Source organism: Salvelinus fontinalis, chromosome 1 (genome assembly GCF_029448725.1).
Source record: "Salvelinus fontinalis isolate EN_2023a chromosome 1, ASM2944872v1, whole genome shotgun sequence".
Taxonomy (NCBI): Eukaryota; Metazoa; Chordata; class Actinopteri; order Salmoniformes; family Salmonidae; genus Salvelinus; species Salvelinus fontinalis.
In genome coordinates this window covers 61,093,872-61,114,483 of record NC_074665.1, presented here as the reverse complement: position 1 = coordinate 61,114,483, position 20,612 = coordinate 61,093,872, and the positions used below count along the sequence as shown (strand labels likewise).

At 41.8% G+C, this 20,612-nt stretch overlaps 1 protein-coding gene across 4 annotated transcripts in view; it reads left to right on the top strand.

Annotated features, from left to right (window-relative positions):
- hhat (hedgehog acyltransferase) overlaps positions 1–20,612 on the top strand; it is a 122,615-nt gene that overhangs the window by 56,069 nt on the left and 45,934 nt on the right. For all 4 annotated transcript variants that reach the window (XM_055928571.1, XM_055928580.1, XM_055928562.1 and 1 more), the window contains one exon: positions 87–122. In XM_055928571.1, the coding sequence (XP_055784546.1) occupies positions 87–122 (36 nt within the window). The remainder of the gene's footprint in view (positions 1–86; positions 123–20,612) is intronic.

The following is a 20,612-nucleotide window of genomic DNA, read 5'->3' as shown; positions in this document are numbered from 1 at the left end:
ACATGGTAACCAAATTGGTAAAATGTGTATATCAAAGATTTCACCACCCTCCTGTCTCCTTAATGTAAATATTTATTGTTTTCCAGACACTTTGACGTCGGGCTGTATCACTGGCTCATCAGGTAAGACTCACATTTTCAACATTTCCTAAAAATGTGTATGATCATTTTAAATAGGAAAAACCTATATAGACAAATTAAGAGCAATTGTGTTAGAAATGCTATACCAAAGGATTGACATTTGAGTAGACAATTGCTACCACATGATTGAAGTACAGTTGAAGTCAGAAGTGTACATACACTTAGATTGGAGTCATTAAAACGGTTTTTCAACCACTCCACAAATTTCTTGTTAATTAACAAACTATAGTTTTGGCAAGTCGGTTAGGACATCTACTTTGTTCATGACACAAGTAATTTTTCCAACAATTGTTTATAAACAGATTATTTCACTTATAATTCAATGTATCACAATTCCAGTGGGTCAGAAGTTTACATACACTAAGTTGACTGTGCCTTTAAACAGCTTGGAAAATTTCAGAAAATGATGTCATGGCTTTAGAAGCTTCTGATAGGCTAATTAACATAATTTGAGTCAATTGGAGATGTACCTGTGAATGTATTTCAAGGCCTACCTTCAAACCCGGTGCCTCTTTGCTTGACATCCTGGGAAAATCAAAATAAATCAGCCAAGACCTCAGAAAAAAAATTGTAGACCTCCACAAGTCTGGTTCATCCTTGGGAGCAATTTCCAAACGCCTGATTGGAAAAATGCAACACAATTTAAATATATGGTTTTGATGCCTTCCTATAACATCAGCATGTTTCAAATTAACATGGGTGGGAAAGTGAATTTGAAAAACTGTGGTATGAAATTAAAGTGTATTTCCTTCAAGCCTTTTACATTTATTACTGGTTCAAGCAGCGAAACTGGGTGAAACCTTATTGTATTTGTTGGCCTTCATTATTTTGGTTCTCCGTGGATGTGGTGAAAAATGAAAATTCCCATGAGGCCTAGGAGGATGCAACTTGGCATGATGGTAAATGCTAATGGCCTACACCCTCTCATGCAATGCCATGCTAATTGGCCAGATGGTAGCACTATAACAAGCAATTGAAAGGTCACGCCCTTCATCCCGATTGACCGTCATGAAGTTCGATACATAGGCCCCTCTCCTCACAAGGAACAAATTTGGAACCATAAGGTCTGACATTATGGATTTTCTGCCATTTAGAATTTTGTGAAAAACACTTAAAACACTAGTCTTCTGGCACCGAATGACCGATCTGCGCAAAACTTGATATATAGATCTATATATCTATCATATCTATATATATATCTATCATATCTATATCTATATATAGATCTATATATCTATCATATCTATATATAGATATATCTATCTATATATCTCTATCTATATATAGATATATCTATCTATATATCTCTATCTATATATATATATATATATATATATATCTATATATATATATATATATATATATATCTATATAGATATATATATATATATATCTATATATATATATCTATATATATATATATATATAGATATATATCTATATATATCTATATCTATATATCTCTATATATAGATAGATAGATAGATAGATAGATATAGATACTGCTCAAAAAAATAAAGGGAACACTTAAACAACACAATGTAACTCCAAGTCAATCACACTTCTGTGAAATCAAACTGTCCACTTAGGAAGCAACACTGATTGACAATAAATTTCACATGCTGTTGTGCAAATGGAATAGACAAAAGGTGGAAATTATAGGCAATTAGCTAGACACCCCCAAAAAAGGAGTGATTCTGCAGGTGGTGACCACAGACCACTTCTCAGTTCCTATGCTTCCTGGCTGATGTTTTGGTCACTTTTGAATGCTGGCGGTGCTCTCACTCTAGTGGTAGCATGAGACGGAGTCTACAACCCACACAAGTGGCTCAGGTAGTGCAGCTCATCCAGGATGGCACATCAATGCGAGCTGTGGCAAGAAGGTTTGCTGTGTCTGTCAGCGTAGTGTCCAGAGCATGGAGACGCTACCAGGAGACAGGCCAGTACATCAGGAGACGTGGAGGAGGCCGTAGGAGGGCAACAACCCAGCAGCAGGACCGCTACCTCCGCCTTTGTGCAAGGAGGAGCACTGCCAGAGCCCTGCAAAATGACCTCCAGCAGGCCACAAATGTGCATGTGTCTGCTCAAACGGTCAGAAACAGACTCCATGAGGGTGGTATGAGGGCCCGACGTCCACAGGTGGGGGTTGTGCTTACAGCCCAACACCGTGCAGGACGTTTGGCATTTGCCAGAGAACACCAAGATTGGCAAATTCGCCACTGGCGCCCTGTGCTCTTCACAGATGAAAGCAGGTTCACACTGAGCACATGTGACAGACGTGACAGAGTCTGGAGACGTCGTGGAGAACGTTCTGCTGCCTGCAACATCCTCCAGCATGACCGGTTTGGCGGTGGGTCAGTCATGGTGTGGGGTGGCATTTCTTTGGGGGGGGGGCGCACAGCCCTCCATGTGCTCGCCAGAGGTAGCCTGACTGCCATTAGGTACCGAGATATAGATAGATAGATATTTGATAGATATATAGATCTATATATCAAGTTTTGCGCAGATTGGTCATTCGTTGCCAGAAGATTAGTGTTTTAAGTGTTTATAGATATATAGATATATGAACACAGATTCATTATGCATGTGTTTATATGCGCATATTCAAAGAGATGAGCATTTTTCGAACAAATAAAATAAAAATAAAAATATGCCACACAAGTGGTTCACCTGTGATGGCAATACACAGCGTAATAATGAATACATGCAAATACAGCAATGGATCAAACATATTTTGTTTGCTGGAGATCCACATTGGCACAAGCCTATGTAGGTAGTAATGACGTGTGCTTTTGTACAGGGAAGTTTTGTTACAATACAAATTTATGTGTGTTTATGTGCCAGACCATGCCCACGTGAATGTTTATTGGTCAGTAGCGGCCATGTTATTTGAGATGCTATATATATATTTAGAGCATATATAGACCAAGGTCTCATCACAAAATTTTCTAAGCTAGCATCTCTAATAAAATATTTATATTGTAACAAAACTTGATACACATGTTCCAAACACTGTCAAGACAACATATGCAAGCACATTCTGATCAACCATGTGGTGGCGCTATCCCGGGCACATGTTTATACTATCTTTTGATCTGTTGAGTGCCAACCAAAGTGATTACTGTTGGCACTCATGCTCGGGATGAGTGTAGCTAACCTGTAGAGTATGGTTCAGTTTGGCCGCATGGTGGCGCTGTTGGGCAAAAACAAAGTAAAAGTAAAATATTGTGTTTGCGTTGTATGTGTGAACAGCGAATGCGGGGCTCAGGGTAGAACCTGTAAAACAATAATAACCAACCTGTATCTCTGTTCAAAAACACTGTTTGCGGTTTTTGTCTTTGTGGATTGTCCTTTCCTACTTGTCCCTAATGTTCAGAGAGGAAGCGGTACATAGCCAAGGGAAGTTAACAAAGTGTACCTTGAAAGTGTATATATATATTTTTTGAATTAACTACCTCAGATACTGTACAATTATTTTATTTTGTTAATTTAAACTGCAGTTTCTGTGGGTGCTCGGCTTGGTTCGAAAAGATTCAAACACATACCTTACTTACATGAGATTCATTTTCACAATCAATGTGCTGAATCAGTGGGAAGCCCCCCCCCCCCCACACAACAAAAGCAGCATAGAAATATGGTGTTTGAGTCCCTCTATTAAATATGTGTCCTGGTACATTTGGGAAGCGCTGTTTGTACTCCCTGTGAGCACATTCATTGTTGAATATTCAAGAGCTCAGTAAAATTCCCTGTACAAAAACACACGTCATTACTACCTACATAGGCTTGTGCCAATGTGGATCTCCAGCAAACAAAAGATGTTTGATCCACTGCTGTATTTGCATGTATTCATTATTACGCTGTGTATTGCCATCACAGGTGAACCACTTGTGGTGGCATATTTTTTTGTATTTTTTGCTTTGTTCGAAAAATGCTCATCTCTTTGAATATGCGCATATAAAACACATGCATAATGAATCTGTGTTTATTTCTACTTTTAGTTTTTCTGTGTTTTTAATGATGGACAATAAGCTCTGAATGTGTTAGTTTGGGCTCCGTGCTCGGTCTGGTGATTGCATTTGGAAAAAGGTTCCTCACCTTGGGTTACCACACCATCATTATCAGGTCAGTTACCTGCCATAATGTCCCCAGTGAAGAGATCCATCAGCCTAAACTTGAAGGGCCAGGTTCCCGGACCAAGATTAAGGCTAGTCCTGGACTAACCTATATATTTTCAATCGGAGGTCTCAATTGAAAATGTATTTTTACTGCAGGAATAGACCTATTCTGTGTTTTCCTGCCCAATTCAATCAAAACCAGTGACTAGAGATAAAGCATTATTGTGCTCTAAGAATGCAGTTATATACTGAACGACAATATAAATGCCACATGTAAAGTGTTGGTCCCATGTTTCATGAGCTGAAATAAAAGATCACAGATATGTTTAATTCACAGAAAAAGCTTATTTCTCTGATTTTGTGCACAAATTTGTTTACATCCCTGTTAGTGAGCGTTTCTCCTTTACCAAGATAATCCATCCATCCTGACAGGTGTGGTATATCAAGAAGCTGATTAAACGGCATGATCATTACACAGGTGCACCTTGTGCCGGGGACAATAAAAGGCCACTCTAAAACACAATGCCACATATGTCTCAAGTTTTGAGGGAGCGTGCAATTGGCATGCTGACTGCAGGAATGTCCACTAGAGCGGTTGCCAGATAATTTAATGTTAATTTCTGTACCATAAGCCGCCTCAAACGTCGTTTTAGAGAATTTGGCAGTATGTCCAACTGGCCTCACAACCGCAGACGACATCTAACCATACCAGCCTTGGACCTCCACATCCAGCTTATTCACCTGCCGGATCGTCTGAGACCAGCCACCTGGACAGCTGATGAAACTGGGTTTACCAACCAAAGAATTTCTGCACAAATTGTCAGAAACCGTCTAAGGCAAGCTCATCTGCGTGCTCGTCTTCCTCACCAGGGTCTTGACCTGACTGCAGTTCGGCGTCGTAACCGACTTCAGTGGGCAAATGCTAACCTTCGATGGCCACTGGCACGCTGGAGAAGTGTGATCTTAATGGATGTATCCCGGTTTCAACTCTATGGCATGGTGTTGTGTGGACGAGCGGTTTGCTGATGTCAACGTGGTGAACAGAGTGTCCCATGGTGGCGATGGGGTTATGGTATGGACAACAAACAATTGCATTTTATCGATGTCAATTTGAATGCACAGAGATACCGTGACGAGATCCTGAGGCCCATTGTCATGCAATACATCTGCCTCCATCATGTTTCAGTATGATAATGCACAGCACCATGTCGCAAGGATCTGTACACAATTCCTGGAAGCTGAAAATGTCCCAGTTCTTCCACGGCCTGCAAACTCATGTTTGGAATGCTCTGGATTGACCTGTACAGCAGCGTGTTCCAGTTCCCGCCAATATCCAGAAACGTCGCACAACCATTAAAGAGTAGAACAACATTCCACAGGCCACAATCAACAGCCTGATCAACTCTATGCAAAAGAGATGTGTCTTGCTGCATGAGACAAATGGTGGTCATACCAGATACTGACTGTTTTTCTTTTTTAAGAATGTGAAATGTCCGAATAATAATAGAGATTTATTTCAGCTTTTATTTCTTTCATCACATTCCCAGTGGGTCAGAAGTTTACATACACTCAATTAGTATTTGGTAGCATTGCCTTTAAATTGTTTAACTTGGGTCAAACGTTTTGGGTACCCTTCCACAAGCTTCCCACAATAAGTTGGGTGAATTTTGGCCCATTCCTCCTGACAGAGCTGGTGTAACTGAGTCATGTTTGTAGGCTCCTTCCTCGCACACGCTTTTTCAGTTCTGCCCACAAATGTTCTATAGGATTGAGGTCAGGGCTTTGTGATGGCCACTCCAATAGCTTGACTTTGCTGTCCTTAAGCCATTTTGCCACAACTTTGGAAGTATGCTTGGGGTCATTGTCCATTTAGAAGACCCATTTGCGACCAAGCTTTCACTTCCTGACTAATGTCTTGAGATGTTGCTTCAATATATCCACATAAGTCCTCCCTCATGATGCCATCTATTTTGTGAAGTGCACCAGTCCCTCCTGCAGCAAAGACCCCCACAGCATGATGCTACCACCCCCGTGCTTCACGGTTGGGATGGTGTTCTTCAGCTTGCAAGCCTCCCCCTTTTTACTCCAAACATTACAATGGCCATTATGTTCAAATTGTTACATTTTTGTTTCATCAGACCAGAGGACATTTCTCCAAAAAGTACGATCTTTGTCCCCATGTGCAGTTGCAAACTAGTCTGGCTTTTTTATGGCGGTTTTGGAGCAGTGGCTTCTTCCTTGAGCCATGGCATCATTTTCTGGCATCATTTTCTGGCATTTTCCAAGCTGTTTAAAGGCACAGTCAACTTAGTGTATGTGAACTTCTGACCCACTGGAATTGTGATACAATGAATTACAAATTAAATAATCTGTCTGTAAACAAACAATTGTTGGAAAAAGTACCTGTGTGATGCACAAACAAGATGTACTAACCGACTTGCCAAAACTATAGTTTGTTAACAAGACATTTGTGGAGTGGTTGAAAAATGTGTTTTAATGACTCCAACCTAAGTGTATGTAAACTTCCGACTTCAACTGTATCGGTAAAATGCTTTGAACATTTGTAATAACACTATATAAAAGTTATCCATGACCATCATTATTATCCATATCCATGTTATAATGGAAGTTAGGTACCCTCCAGCTCTGAACACTGATGCAATGTCCATCTGTAACGGTTTCCCCCTCTTCCTTTATATTCCCCACCTTTTTTAAAGCACTCTTAAAGGTTTCTTCTGATTGTAATGCTCGGCTCACCGTCGTCGACACCAAATTATATGCACAATGCCCACGTCCCCAGCTCGCCAAAGTGGTGCTGAAGTAGTTCTAATGCAGTTTTAAATCCGCTTTAATTGTCTGTAGCATCCCTGCATGTGTTAAAGGTCCTGTTCCTCAGCTCTCTTAAGGCATTCAAATGGCTGTCTTCTCTCCCACGTAGGCTGCCTGTTGCATTGTCTCCACTCATACACCACTATAAGGCTTCATCAGCTCTCTTAATGCTACAATCTGGGATTCGATTATCAGTGGGTATACTGGATGTCATACATTTTAAAGACTAAAAAAGTATGTACCAATCACAGACTGTACCTTTTAACGTTGTCGCCATGCAAATAGCCTCAGCCCACCTGAGGGAGCTTGGAAAGCATGTAAAAGCTTAGAACAAGTGATGGGGTGTTTAAACCAGTGCACAGCTGTTAAACAAGATTAAATACAAATGAAGGGACAGTACCCTTTATAGATCTAATTGCCCTATTAAAGGCGATTGATTAAGTTCTATTACACAATTCGGAACATGCTAACCTTGGTGACAAAGCTAGCCAGGTAAATGCGCTCTCTTTTTGTGATGTATTTTTTGCTGTGCATTTCAAAGGAAAATGCTGCCGTTTGTATTGAAGGAAGGCGCCTAAAATGCAGGCTCATCATTCAGATGGAGATGTTTCCACTGCGGCTCTCCAGCGCACACATACACCCCCCATACAGCAGGCTGTCAGTTAAGCTGCAGAACGCTAGCTAACTTTCTGATATAGCAGCACAGTGAGAATTTGAACTCAGGTCCGCTACTATTTGAAATCATTTCATCATGGAGTGCCAGACGGACATGGCTTTCCACTTGAGACTTTGCTGTTGATTCCATTGCAACGGATAAGCTTAGTCAAGCTCAGCTAAAGCATTTGAAATTGTTTATTTTAACCCAGGTCTAAGCAACAGCACGGTGAGATACTAGCGAGGGCCCCAGGGGACACGTACACAGACCATACAGAGCTCTAGTAATAATAACAGGACAAATCTCTCCCCGTCTGAAATAGTGGTCATTATCCACACTGGTTGCGTACCAAATGGCATCCAATTCCCTATTTAGTGCACTACTCTTGACCAGGGCCCATAGGACCTCGTAGGACCAGGGATGTGTATCTAGAGATGTGACATTTCAATTTACGTTTAACGTTAATTTGAAGGGGCAATACATTACTGAAGGGGTTACTACATTCAGTGTTTTCCCCCCTATCTGTTTATTACTGCTTTTGTGTATTTAGCAGGGCTGTCCACATACTTTTGTATATATAGTGCATTTGAGAAGTATTCAGCCCCCTTGACTTTTTATACATTTTGTTATGTTACAGCCTTATCCTAAAATTGATTAAATTGTTTTAAGTCAAGGCGGCTGAATACTTTCTGAATGCAATGTATACACTATATATAAAAATAAGTATGTGGACAGCCCTTCAAATTAGTGGATTCGGCTATTTCAGCCACACCAGTTGCTGACAGGTGTATACAATTGAGCACACAGCCATGCAATCTCCATAGACAAACATTGGCAGTAGAATGGCCTTACTGAAGTGCTCAGTGACTTTCAACGTGGCACCGTCATAGGATGCCACCTTTCCAACAAGTCAGTTCGTCAAATTTCTGCCCTGCTAGACCTTTCCTGGTCAACTGTAAGTGCTGTTATTGTGAAGTGGAAATGTGTAGGAGTGACAACTGCTCAGCCGCAAAGTGATAGGACAATTAAGCTCACAGAACTGGACCGCTGAGTGCTGAAGCACGAAAAAATTGTCTGTTCTCGGTTCCAAACTGCCTCTGGACGCAACATCAGCACAATAACTGTTCGTCGGGATTCATGAAATGAGTTTCCATGGCTGAGCAGCCGCACACAAGCCTAAGATCACAATGCCAAGAGTCGGCTTGAGTTGTGTAAAGCTCGCCATCATTAGACTTTGGGGCAGTGGAAACACGTTTTGTGGAGTGATGAATCACGCTTCACCATCTGGCAGTCCGACAGACAAATCTGATTTTGGCAGATGACAGGAGAACGCTACCTGACAATGTTCGGTCTAGGCCCGTTAGTTCCAGTAAAGGGAAATCTTAATGGTACAGCATACAATGACATTCTAGACAATTCTGTGCTTCAAACTTTGTGGCAATAGTTTGGGGAAGGCCCTTTCCTTTTTCAGCATGACAATGCCCCTGTGCACAAAGGGAGGTTCATACACAAATCGTTTGTCGAGATCTGTGTGGAAGAACTTGACTGGTCTGCATAGAACCCTTATCTCAACTCCATTGAACAACTTTGGGATGAATTGTAACACCGACTGCGAGACAGACCTAATCATCCAACATCAGTGCCTGACCTCATGAATGCTCTTGTTGCTGAATGGAAGTAAGACTCTGCAGCAATGTTCCAACATCTAGTGGAAAGCCTTCCCAGAAGAGTGGTGGCTGTAAAGGGGGGACCAACTTCATATTAATGCCCATGATTTTGGAATGAGTTGTTCGATGAGCAAGTGTCCACATACTTTTGGTCATGTAGTGCATCTACTGCTAAGTTTATCCGGTGTAGATGCATATAGATTGTATTTGGATTACTGTTACAGTGCTATTTGGGTTGTTAATTAGATTATTTGTGTTTTTAAAATAATGTGTTCATTTTTGGTTATTTGTCGACTGGTTTGACATTTTACTGCGTTGTTTGGAGCTAGAAGCAAGCATTTCACTGCACCCTCTATAACATCTGCTAAACTATGTACGCAACCAATACACTTTGAGTCCAGGGTCCAGAGCAAGCTCTGTCTTGACCCCATTGGTTGACGAGCGCAAGCGAATTACTGTTGTTCAAGCTGATGGTGACCAAAAATAATAACATGTACAAAAAGGGCTTGCATCCCAAACACACATAATCCAAGAAACATGGACAGACCTGTCTGGCCTAGAAGTTCTCATGCTGCTATCACCAGCAGTAACTCTAATTGCCCACCACTGTGCACAATCAACACTTAACAAGACTTCCTGGCAGAGCACAGCACCTGATCCGGTTGCTGCTGCCACCTGGGGCTGGAGTTTTGGAAGTGATAGTGTAGTGTCTAATTCTGCTCTTAAGAACTCAACTACCAAACTATTCCATAACAATATGCATAGCAACAATAGCAAACAATGTGTCTGGGGCACAATTTGATTCAACAGTGAACAAACAGGATGATTATGACAGAGAGTATAGATCTAACAATACAGTGAGTGTCTGTCTGAAAGTGGTAGGTCTAATCTTTCTTAGGGCTGTGTTGGCAGATTGGGTGCAATCAGGTGTTGCTGTGTTACATTGAGTGTATGTGTGAAAGCTGTGGTATAATCTGTGTTCACGATAGGAGGGCGTGTTGTAAAATTTGGTGCCTGGTCGACTGCTGTCTCCCTTAGGGATTAGTGAGACGCCGCAGGAGCAGAGCGGATGACAACAGGCAGCCTCCCAAACACAGTCATTTTAATTGTTTAAGTGACACAGAGGAGATGACAAATCCACCCCCACACACGCCTAAGAAAAGCACACTCGCTAGTCTATGTTGGTGATATGTTTCTATGCTTATAGGCTAGATTTTGTTATGCTATTCTAATCTCAAACTGTTTTCTCAACCTCTCTCGCTCTCTTTCCCTCTTTGCTTTCTTTAAGAGGCTCTCGGTAGCTTTACGTTTGTTTCCCTCATCCTATGGTTAGGTCTGCATCAGCAGATTGCAAAACAAACACATACAAAGAAAATGATGTAACATTTTTGCCGATCCAGGCACCTGCCTGTTCTCTTGTTTGATTCAAACACCTGTGAATCTTGTTATACTGTCTTTGTTGTGTGGCCTTGAATTTCCAATAATTACTTTTTCATGAAGGCTACCCAGTACTGTTTCTACGAAGAAGAAATAGAACCATGCTGAATGTCAAGCTCCGCTAGTCCGGTTCAGACTGGCAATGAAATACAGACGTAGAAAACAAAGAGGAAGGTGTGTGGAGAACAAGAATCTCTGCTCTGTGTTACCACTTATCATACTTACACAACCGGTTGGTTACCCCTCGTCGTACCCCAGAGACTGTGTATAGCCGTAGAACATCTGACAAATCCCTCCTTTCCAATTTAGAGGTTTATCATTCATTGTAGTGGGTGTCTCTCTGCAGGCAAAGAGGTAGGGCATTGTTTTTATGAAACACATTCATCATAGTGTAATTGTCTCTGCATCCCTGGTCTCGTTATGACCAAGATGTGCTTACTGTTTGGCTGATGAGTGTAGATTGTATGTTGGCGTTGCCCCTTGTGTGGATGTTGCATTTACATTGAAATGGCAGATTTCAATGTACTGTCCTATTTGAAATTAGATGTTCAGATATGTGGCCCTAAATCTAGTCCATCATTAGGAACCAAGAAACAACCACATGTTTTTGTGTTATTTTTTTCCTGCCCAATAACCGCAAATAACTTTTAGATTGTATTACCCGGCAGAGTATGTGAGCACAGCTGGAGCGAAGCAAGGAGAGGAGCGTGCCCAATTTGACTGGAGCGAGTTTCCCAAAGGCTGGAGCTTTGGCCTTCTCGTCCGCTCCAATTTCGCTCCGTAGCGCTCACTTCACGAGCTCAGAGCATGCCCGGCCCAGCATGCATTTGTAATCTACTTGTGTGTTGCTATAGCCACTTGCTTTAGCTACTGTGATGAAGTTCGCTAAATATTTTCATAAAGAAACTGATAAAACACACAGGTGAAAAATAAAGGTGACTTAGAAAGATGAGGAGGACCAAGAGCAAGATGTCGTGTCCACAACTAAAGAATCATTGTGGAATCTGAAAAGACAGGTATCCTGAAAGCATGATGGTGTAACGTTACTTAGTACGTGCACATGCTAAAATAAAGAAATAAGGTGGGTAGCTAGCTAAGTCTGTCATTGTAGCAATTTATAAACTATAAATCAGATCTCTTAAAAGTTTTGTTCATTATATTATCTATACAATATCATACCATCATTGATTTTGGCCCGATAGGCCTGGCATATTACCACTCAAGGAGCTTTCCGCTTTGATAAGGTTATTTTACCTAAAATCCTTCAGGCCTTCCTACAGAAATTAAAAAACAACTACGCATCCTTGCCCAACCCGAAGGGTGTTTAGCATCCCCAGTGCCTCTGCAAGCTCTGAGAGGGTATTATCCGCAGCTGGCCTGCTCTCCAGGCACCGTCTTATGAGCCTGAAGCTACAGACTCTGGCCAAACTCATGTTTCAAAAAATGTAGATGGAACCTAATAATGTGTTTCTTTTTTAAATTTGTAATGAATTCTTAGTAAGTCACAGCCTATGTGCAATTTTTAGACTATAATGATTTGATTCAACGGAATGTAGTTTAAATGTTGAGCGCTTGATGTCCCTGCCAGCCTAGTGTGTCTCACTCGCAAATGCGTCACAATGTATTTGATTTGGAGGCTATAGCCTTGACATACAGTGGCAAGAAAATGTATGTGAACCCTTTGGAATTACCTGGATATCTACATATATTGGTCATCAAATTTGATCTGATCTTCATCTAAGTCACAACATTAGACAATATAGTGTGCTTAAGCTAATAAAACACAAATGATTGTATTCATCAGCTATTCCTTTAGCGCGTTAATCTATCGCCACTTTTGTACAACGCGACTCAGACCAGAACATACCGGACCTATTTTTCTCCATATCCCCGGATTTCAACCGCAAGCTCTGGACATTTACACCTTGATTTCGCAGCTAGCTAGCTGCTACCCGTGTGTCTATTGGCTTACGCCGATCCCGGAGAAAACATCAATTATTCCGGAGCTAGCCAGCTGAAGAGTTCCATCAGCCACTCCTGGGCTACAATCACCTATCCGGACCCGTTTTACTGCCAATGCGGAGCCCCACCGGGCCTTCACGACTGACTACCGATGTTATCTGCCTTGAGGGAGTTATCCAACTGGCACCTCCGTCGCGACGTTACCTGAACGCTCATCTGGGGCCCAATAATTGTTAGCTGTCTTAGCAGCTGCTATCTGAATAAGTCTATCGGACAATTTTTTCTTGGGTCACTATAACTATATCAATTTTGCCAATTGGATTGATCCCCTCTACCACACGGAACCCCACTAATCTACCGACGGAAACGCACGAGGCGGCTAAAAACAGACCTCCATCCTATGTTAGCTTGCTACCGATAGCCCGGCTATCTGTCTGAATCGCCGTGACCCCAACCAACCTCTACTCACTGGACCCTTATGATCACTCGATTAAGCATGCCTCTCCTTAATTTCAATATGCCTTGTCCATTGCTGTTCTGGTTAGTGTTTATTGGCTTATTTCACTGTAGAGCCTCTAGCCCTGCTCACTATACCATATCCAACCTTTCAGTTCCACCACCCACACATGCGATGACATCACCTGGTTTCAATGATGTTTCTAGAGACAATATCTCTCTCATCATCACTCAATACCTAGGTTTACCTCCACTGTATTCACATCCTACCATACCTTTGTTTGTACATTATTCCTTGAAGCTATTTTATCGCCCCCAGAAACTTCCTTTTACTCTCTGTTCTAGACGTTCTAGACGACCAATTCTCATAGCTTTTAGCCGTACCCTTATCCTACTCCTCCTCTGTTCCTCTGGTGATGTAGAGATGAATCCAGGCCCTGCAGTGCTGAGCTCCACTCCTATTCCCCAGACGCTCTCTTTTGATGACTTCTGTAACCGTAATAGCCTTGGTTTCATGCATGTTAACATTAGAAGCCTACTCCCTAAGTTTGCTTTATTCACTGCTTTAGCACACTCTGCCAACCCGGATGTTTTAGCCGTGTCTGAATCCTGGCTTAGGAAGACCACCAAAAATTCTGACATTTTCATCCCTGACTACAACATTTTCAGACAAGATAGAACGGCCAAATGGGGCGGGGTTGCAATCTATTGCAAAGATAGCCTGCAGAGTTCTGTCCTACTATCCAGGTCTGTTCCCAAACAATTTGAACTTCTACTTTAAAAAATACACCTCTCTAAAAACAAGTCTCTCACCATTTCCGCCTGCTATAGACCACCCTCTGCCCCCAGCTGTGCTCTGGACACCATATGTGAACTGATTGCCCCCCATCTATCTTCAGAGCTCGTGCTGCTAGGTGACCTAAACTGTGACATGCTTAACACCCCGGCCATCCTACAATCTAAACTTGATGCCCTCAATCTCAGCTTGATGCCCTCAATCTCACACAAATTATCAATGAACCTACCAGGTACCACCCCAAAGCCGTAAACACGGGCACCCTCATAGATATCATCCTAACCAACTTGCCCTCTAAATACACCTCTGCTGTTTTCAACCAAGATCTCAGCGATCACTGCCTCATTGCCTGCATCCGTAATGGGACATCGGTCAAACGACCTCCACTCATCACTGTCAAACGCTCCCTGAAACACTTCAGCGAGCAGGCCTTTCTAATCAACCTGGCCGGGGTATCCTGGAAGGATATTGATCTCATCCAGTCAGTAGAGGATGCCTGGTTATTTTTTTTAAATGCCTTCCTCACCATCTTAAATAAGCATGCCTCATTCAAGAAATTTAGAAGCAGGAACAGATATAGCCCTTGGTTCTCTCCAGACCTGACTGCCCTTAACCAACACAAAAACATCCTATGCGTTCTGCATTAGCATCGAACAGCCCCCGTGATATGCAACATTTTTTAGGGAAGCTAGAAACCAATATACACAGGCAGTTAGAAAAGCCAAGGCTAGCTTTTTCAAGCAGAAATTTGCTTCCTGCAACACAAACCTAAAAAAGTTCTGGCACACTGTAAAGTCCATGGAGAATAAGAACATCTCCTCCCAGCTGCCCACTGCACTGAAGATAGGAAACACTGTCACCACCGACAAATCCACTATAATTGAGAATTTCAATAAGCATTTTTCTACGGCTGGCCATGCTTTCCACCTGGCTACCCCTACCCCGGTCAACAGCACTGCACCCCCCACAGCTACTCGCCCAAGCCTTCCCCATTTCTCTTTCTCCAAAATCCAGTCAGCTGATGTTCTGAAAGAGTTGCAAAATCTGGACCCCTACAAATTAGCCGGACTAGATAATCTGGACCCTTTCTTTATAAAATTATCTGCTGAAATTGTTGCCACCCCTATTACTAGCCTGTTCAACCTCTCTTTCGTGTCGTCTGAGATTCCCAAAGATTGGAAAGCAGCTGCGGTCATCCCCCTCTTCAAAGGGGGGGACACTCTTGACCAAAAACTGCTAGAGACCTATATCTATCGTACCCTGCCTTTCGAATGTCTTCGAAAGCCAAGTCAACAAACAGATTACCGACCATTTCGAATCCCACCATACCTTCTCCGCTATGCAATCTGGTTTCAGAGCTGGTCATGGGTGCACCTCAGCCACGCTCAAGGTCCTATTTATTTATTTTATTTATTTAACCTTTATTTAACCAGGTAGGCAAATTGAGAACACGTTCTCATTTACAATTGCGACCTGGCCAAGATAAAGCAAAGCAGTTCGACACATACAACAACACATAGTTACACATGGAGTAAAAACAAACATATAGTCAATAATACAGTGAAAAAAAAAAAAATAAGTCTATATACAATGTGAGCAAGTGAGGTGAGATAAGGGAGGTGAAGGCAAACAGATATATGTATAAATAAATAAAAATATAAAAAGGCCATGGAGGCGAAGTGAGTACAACACAGCAAGTAAAATAAAAACTAAAAAAAACACTGGAATGGTTGGTTTGCATTGGAAGAAAGTGCAAAGTAGAGACAGAAATAATGGGGTGCAAAGGAGCAAAATAAATTAATAAATAAATACAGTAGGTAAAGAGGTAGTTGTTTGGGCTAAATTGTAGATGGGTTATGTACAGGTGCAGTAATCTATGAGCTGCTCTGACAGCTGGTGCTTAAAGCTAGTGAGGGAGATAGGTGTTTCCAGTTTCAGAGATTTTTGTAGTTCGTTCCAGTCATTGGCAGCAGAGAACTGGAAGGAGAGGCGTCCAAAGGAAGAATTGGTTTTGGGGGTGACTAGAGAGATATACCTGCTGGAGCGCGTGCTACGGGTAGGTGCTGCTATGGTGACCAGCGAGCTGAGATAAGGGGGGACTTTACCTAGCAGGGTCTTGTAGATGACCTGGAACCAATGGGTTTGGCGACGAGTATGAAGCGAGGGCCAGCCAACGAGAGTGTACAGGTCGCAGTGGTGGGTAGTATATGGGGCTTTGGTGACAAAACGGATGGCACTGTGATAGACTGCATCCAATTTATTGAGTAGGGTTTTGGAGGCTATTTTGTAAATGACATCACCGAAGTCGAGGATTGGTAGGATGGTCAGTTTTACAAGGGTATGTTTGGCAGCATGAGTAAAGGATGCTTTGTTGCGGAATAGGAAGCCAATTCTAGATTTGACTTTGGATTGGAGATGTTTGATGTGGGTCTGGAAGGAGAGTTTACAGTCTAACCAGACACCTAGGTATTTGTAGTTGTCCACATATTCTAAGTCAGAGCCGTCCAAAGTAGTGATGTTGGACAGGCGGGCAGGAGCAGGCAGCGATCGGTTGAAGAGCATGCATTTGGTTTTACTTGTATTTAAGAGCAGTTGGAGGCCACGGAAGGAGAGTTGTATGGCATTGAAGCTCGCCTGGAGGGTTGTTAACACAGTGTCAAAAGGTCCTAAATTATATCTTAACCGCCATCGATAAGAAACAATACTGTGCAGGCGTATTCATTGACCTGGCCAAGGCTTTCGACTCTGTCAATCACCACATCCTCATCGGCAGACTCGACAGCCTTGGTTTCTCAAATGATTGCCTCGCCTGGTTCACCAACTACTTCTCTGATATAGTTCAGTGTGTCAAATCGGAGGGTCTGTTGTCCGGGCCTCTGGCAGTCTCTATGGGGGTGCCACAAGGTTCAATTCTTGGACCGACTCTGTTCTCTGTATACATCAATGATGTCGCTCTTGCTGCTGGTGAGTCTCTGATCCACCTCTACGCAGACGACACCATTCTGTATACTTCTGGCCATTCTTTGGACTCTGTGTTAACAACCCTCCAGGCGAGCTTCAATGCCATACAACTCTCCTTCCGTGGCCTCCAATTGCTCTTAAATACAAGTAAAACTAAATGCATGCTCTTCAACCGATCGCTGCCTGCACCTGCCCGCCTGTCCAACATCACTACTCTGGACGGCTCTGACTTAGAATATGTGGACATCTACAAATACCTAGGTGTCTGGTTAGACTAAACTCTCCTTCCAGACTCACATCAAACATCTCCAATCCAAAGTTAAATCTAGAATTGGCTTCCTATTCCGCAACAAAGCATCCTTCACTCATGCTGCCAAACATACCCTTGTAAAACTGACCATCCTACCAATCCTCGACTTCAGGGATGTCATTTACAAAATAGCCTCCAATACCCTACTCAATAAATTGGATGCAGTCTATCACAGTGCCATCCGTTTTGTCACCAAAGCCCCATATACTACCCACCACTGCGACCTGTACACTCTTGTTGGCTGGCCCTCGCTTCATACTCGTCGCCAAACCCACTGGCTCCAGGTCATCTACAAGACCCTGCTAGGTAAAGTCCCCCCTTATCTCAGCTCGCTGGTCACCATAGCAGCACCCACCTGTTGCACGCGCTCCAGCAGGTATATCTCTCTGGTCACCCCCAAAACCAATTCTTCCTTTGGCCGCCTCTCCTTCCAGTTCTCTGCTGCCAATGACTGGAACGAACTACAAAAATCTCTGAAACTGGAAACACTTATCTCCCTCACTAGCTTTAAGCACCAGCTGTCAGAGCAGCTCATAGATTACTGCACCTGTACATAGCCCATCTATAATTTAGCCCAAACAACTACCTCTTTCCCTACTGTATTTATTTATTTATTTTGCTCTTTTGCACCCCATTATTTATATCTCTACTTTGCACATTCTTCCTCTGCAAATCAACCATTCGTGTTTTACTTGCTATATTGTATTTACTTCGCCACCATGGCCTTTTTTGCCTTTACCTCCCTTATCTCACCTCACTTGCTCACATTGTATATAGACTTATTTTTCTACTGTATTATTGACTGTATGTTTGTTTTACTCCATGTGTAACTCTGTGTTGTTGTATGTGTCAAACTGTTTTGCTTTATCTTGGCCAGGTCGCAATTGTAAATGAGAACGTGTTCTCAACTTGCCTACCTGGTTAAATAAAAGGTAAAATAAATATATTGAATACATAATTTAAGCATTCACAGTGTAGGTTGTGAAAAGTATGTGAACCCCTAGGCTAATGACTTGGAGTCCAATCAATGAGATGAGATTGGAGATGTTGATTAGAGCTGCATTGCCCTATAAAAAAACACTCACAAAATTTGAGTTTGCTTTTCAGAAGCATTGCCTGATGTGAACCATGCCTCGAACAAAAGAGATCTCAGAGGACCTAAGATTAAGAATTGTTGACTTGCATAAAGCTGGAAAGGGTTACGAAAGTATCTCTAAAAGCCTTGATGTTCATCAGTCCACGGTAGACAAATTGTCTATAAATTGAGAAAGTTCAGCACTGTTGCTACTCTCCCTAGGAGTGGCCGTCCTGCAAAGATGACTGCAAGAGCACAGCACAGAATGCTCAATGAGGTTAAGAAGAATCCTAGAGTGTCAGCTAAAGACTTACAGAAATCTCTGGAACATGCTCACATCTCTGTTAACGAGTCTACGATACGTAAAACACGAAACAAGAATGGTGTTCATGGGAGGACACCACAGAAGAAGCCACTGCTGTCCAAAAAACCCATTGCTGCACGTCTGAAGTTTGCAAAAGTGCACCTGGATGTTCCACAGCGCTACTGGCAAAATATTCTGTGTACAGATGAAACTACAGTTGTTTTGTTTTTTAAGGAACACACAACATTATGTATGGAGAGAGAAAAAAAGGCACAGCACACCAACATCAAAACCTCATCCCAACTGTAAAGAATGGTGGAGGGGCTGCTTTGCTACAGAAAACGTTTGGTTGAGGTTTATTGCTGCCAAAGGAGGGTCAACCAGTTATTAAATCCAAGGGTTCACATACTTTTCCCACCCTGCACTGTGAATGTTTACATGGTGTGTTCAATATAGACATGAAAATGTGTAATTGTTAGTGTGTTATTAGTTTAAGATTAGTTTAAGCATACTGTGTTTTTCTATTGCTGTGACCTAGATGAAGATCAGATCAAATTTAGCAGAAATACAGGTATTTCCAAAGGGTTCACATACAGTTGCAGTCGGAAGTTTACATACACCTTAGCCAAATGCATTTCAACTCAGTTTTTCACAATCACAATTAAATCCTAGTAAAATATTCCTGTCTTAGGTCAGTTACGATCAACATCTTTATTTTAAGAATGTGAAATGTCAGAATAGTAGTAAAGAGTGATTTATTTCAACTTTTATTTATTGTATCACATTCTCAGTTGGTCAGAAGTTACACTCAATTAGTATTTGGTAGCATTGCCTTTAAATTGTTTAACTTGGGTCAAACATTTTGGGTAGCCTTCCACAAGCTTCCCACAATAAGTTGGGTGAATTTTGACCCATTCCTCCTGACATAGCTGGTGTAACTGAGTCAGGTTTGTAGGCCTCCTTGCTTTCGCAAGCTTTTTCAGTTCTACCCACACATTTTCTATGTCTATTAGCCTAACAGAAGCTTCTAAAGACATGACATAATTTTCTGTAATTTTCTAAGCTGTTTGTTAACAATTGTTGGAAAAATGACGTGTCATGCACAAAGTAGATGTCCTAACCGACTTGCCAAAACTAGTTTGTTAACAAGAAATTTATGGAGTGGTTGAAAAACGAGTTTTAATGACTCCAACCTAAGTGTTGGTAAACTTCCGACTTCAACTGTACTTTTTCTTGCCTCTGTAATTTAAATAATATAGCCAAAATAATTAATTTTCATTTCTTCTTGGCTACCTGTCTGGCTCCTGACCTATTTAGTGTTTATATGCTGTTTAATACGACATGTAGCCTATTTCAAATAATGAGCGCTTCTTACAGTCACCTTTTCCTGTTGTTTATTAAAATACTTTTCAATACTTCAAAACCAAATGGTAGGTCCAGGTAGTCACACAAATATACTGACAAAATATATAAACGCAACATGAAACAATTTCAAAGATTTTAGTAAATTGAAATTAATTAGGCCCTAATTTATGGATTTCACATGACTGGGAATAAAGATTTGCATCTGATGGTCATAGATACCTTAAAAGAAATTGGCCTCACAATGTGCCTCAAGATCTCGTCACAGTATATATTTCTGTGCATTCAAATTGCTATTGATAAAAATGTAATTGTGGTTGTTGTCCATAGTTTATGCCTGCCTATGCCATAACCCCACCGCCACCATGGGGAACTCTGTTCACAATGTTGACATCAGCAAACCGCTCACCCACACAATGCCATACACATGGACTGTGGTTGTGAGGCAAATTTCTCTTTGAGAAATGAAAATTCAATTATCTGGCAACAGCTCTGGTGGGCATTCCTGCAGTCTGCATGCCAATTGCATGCTCCCTCAACTTG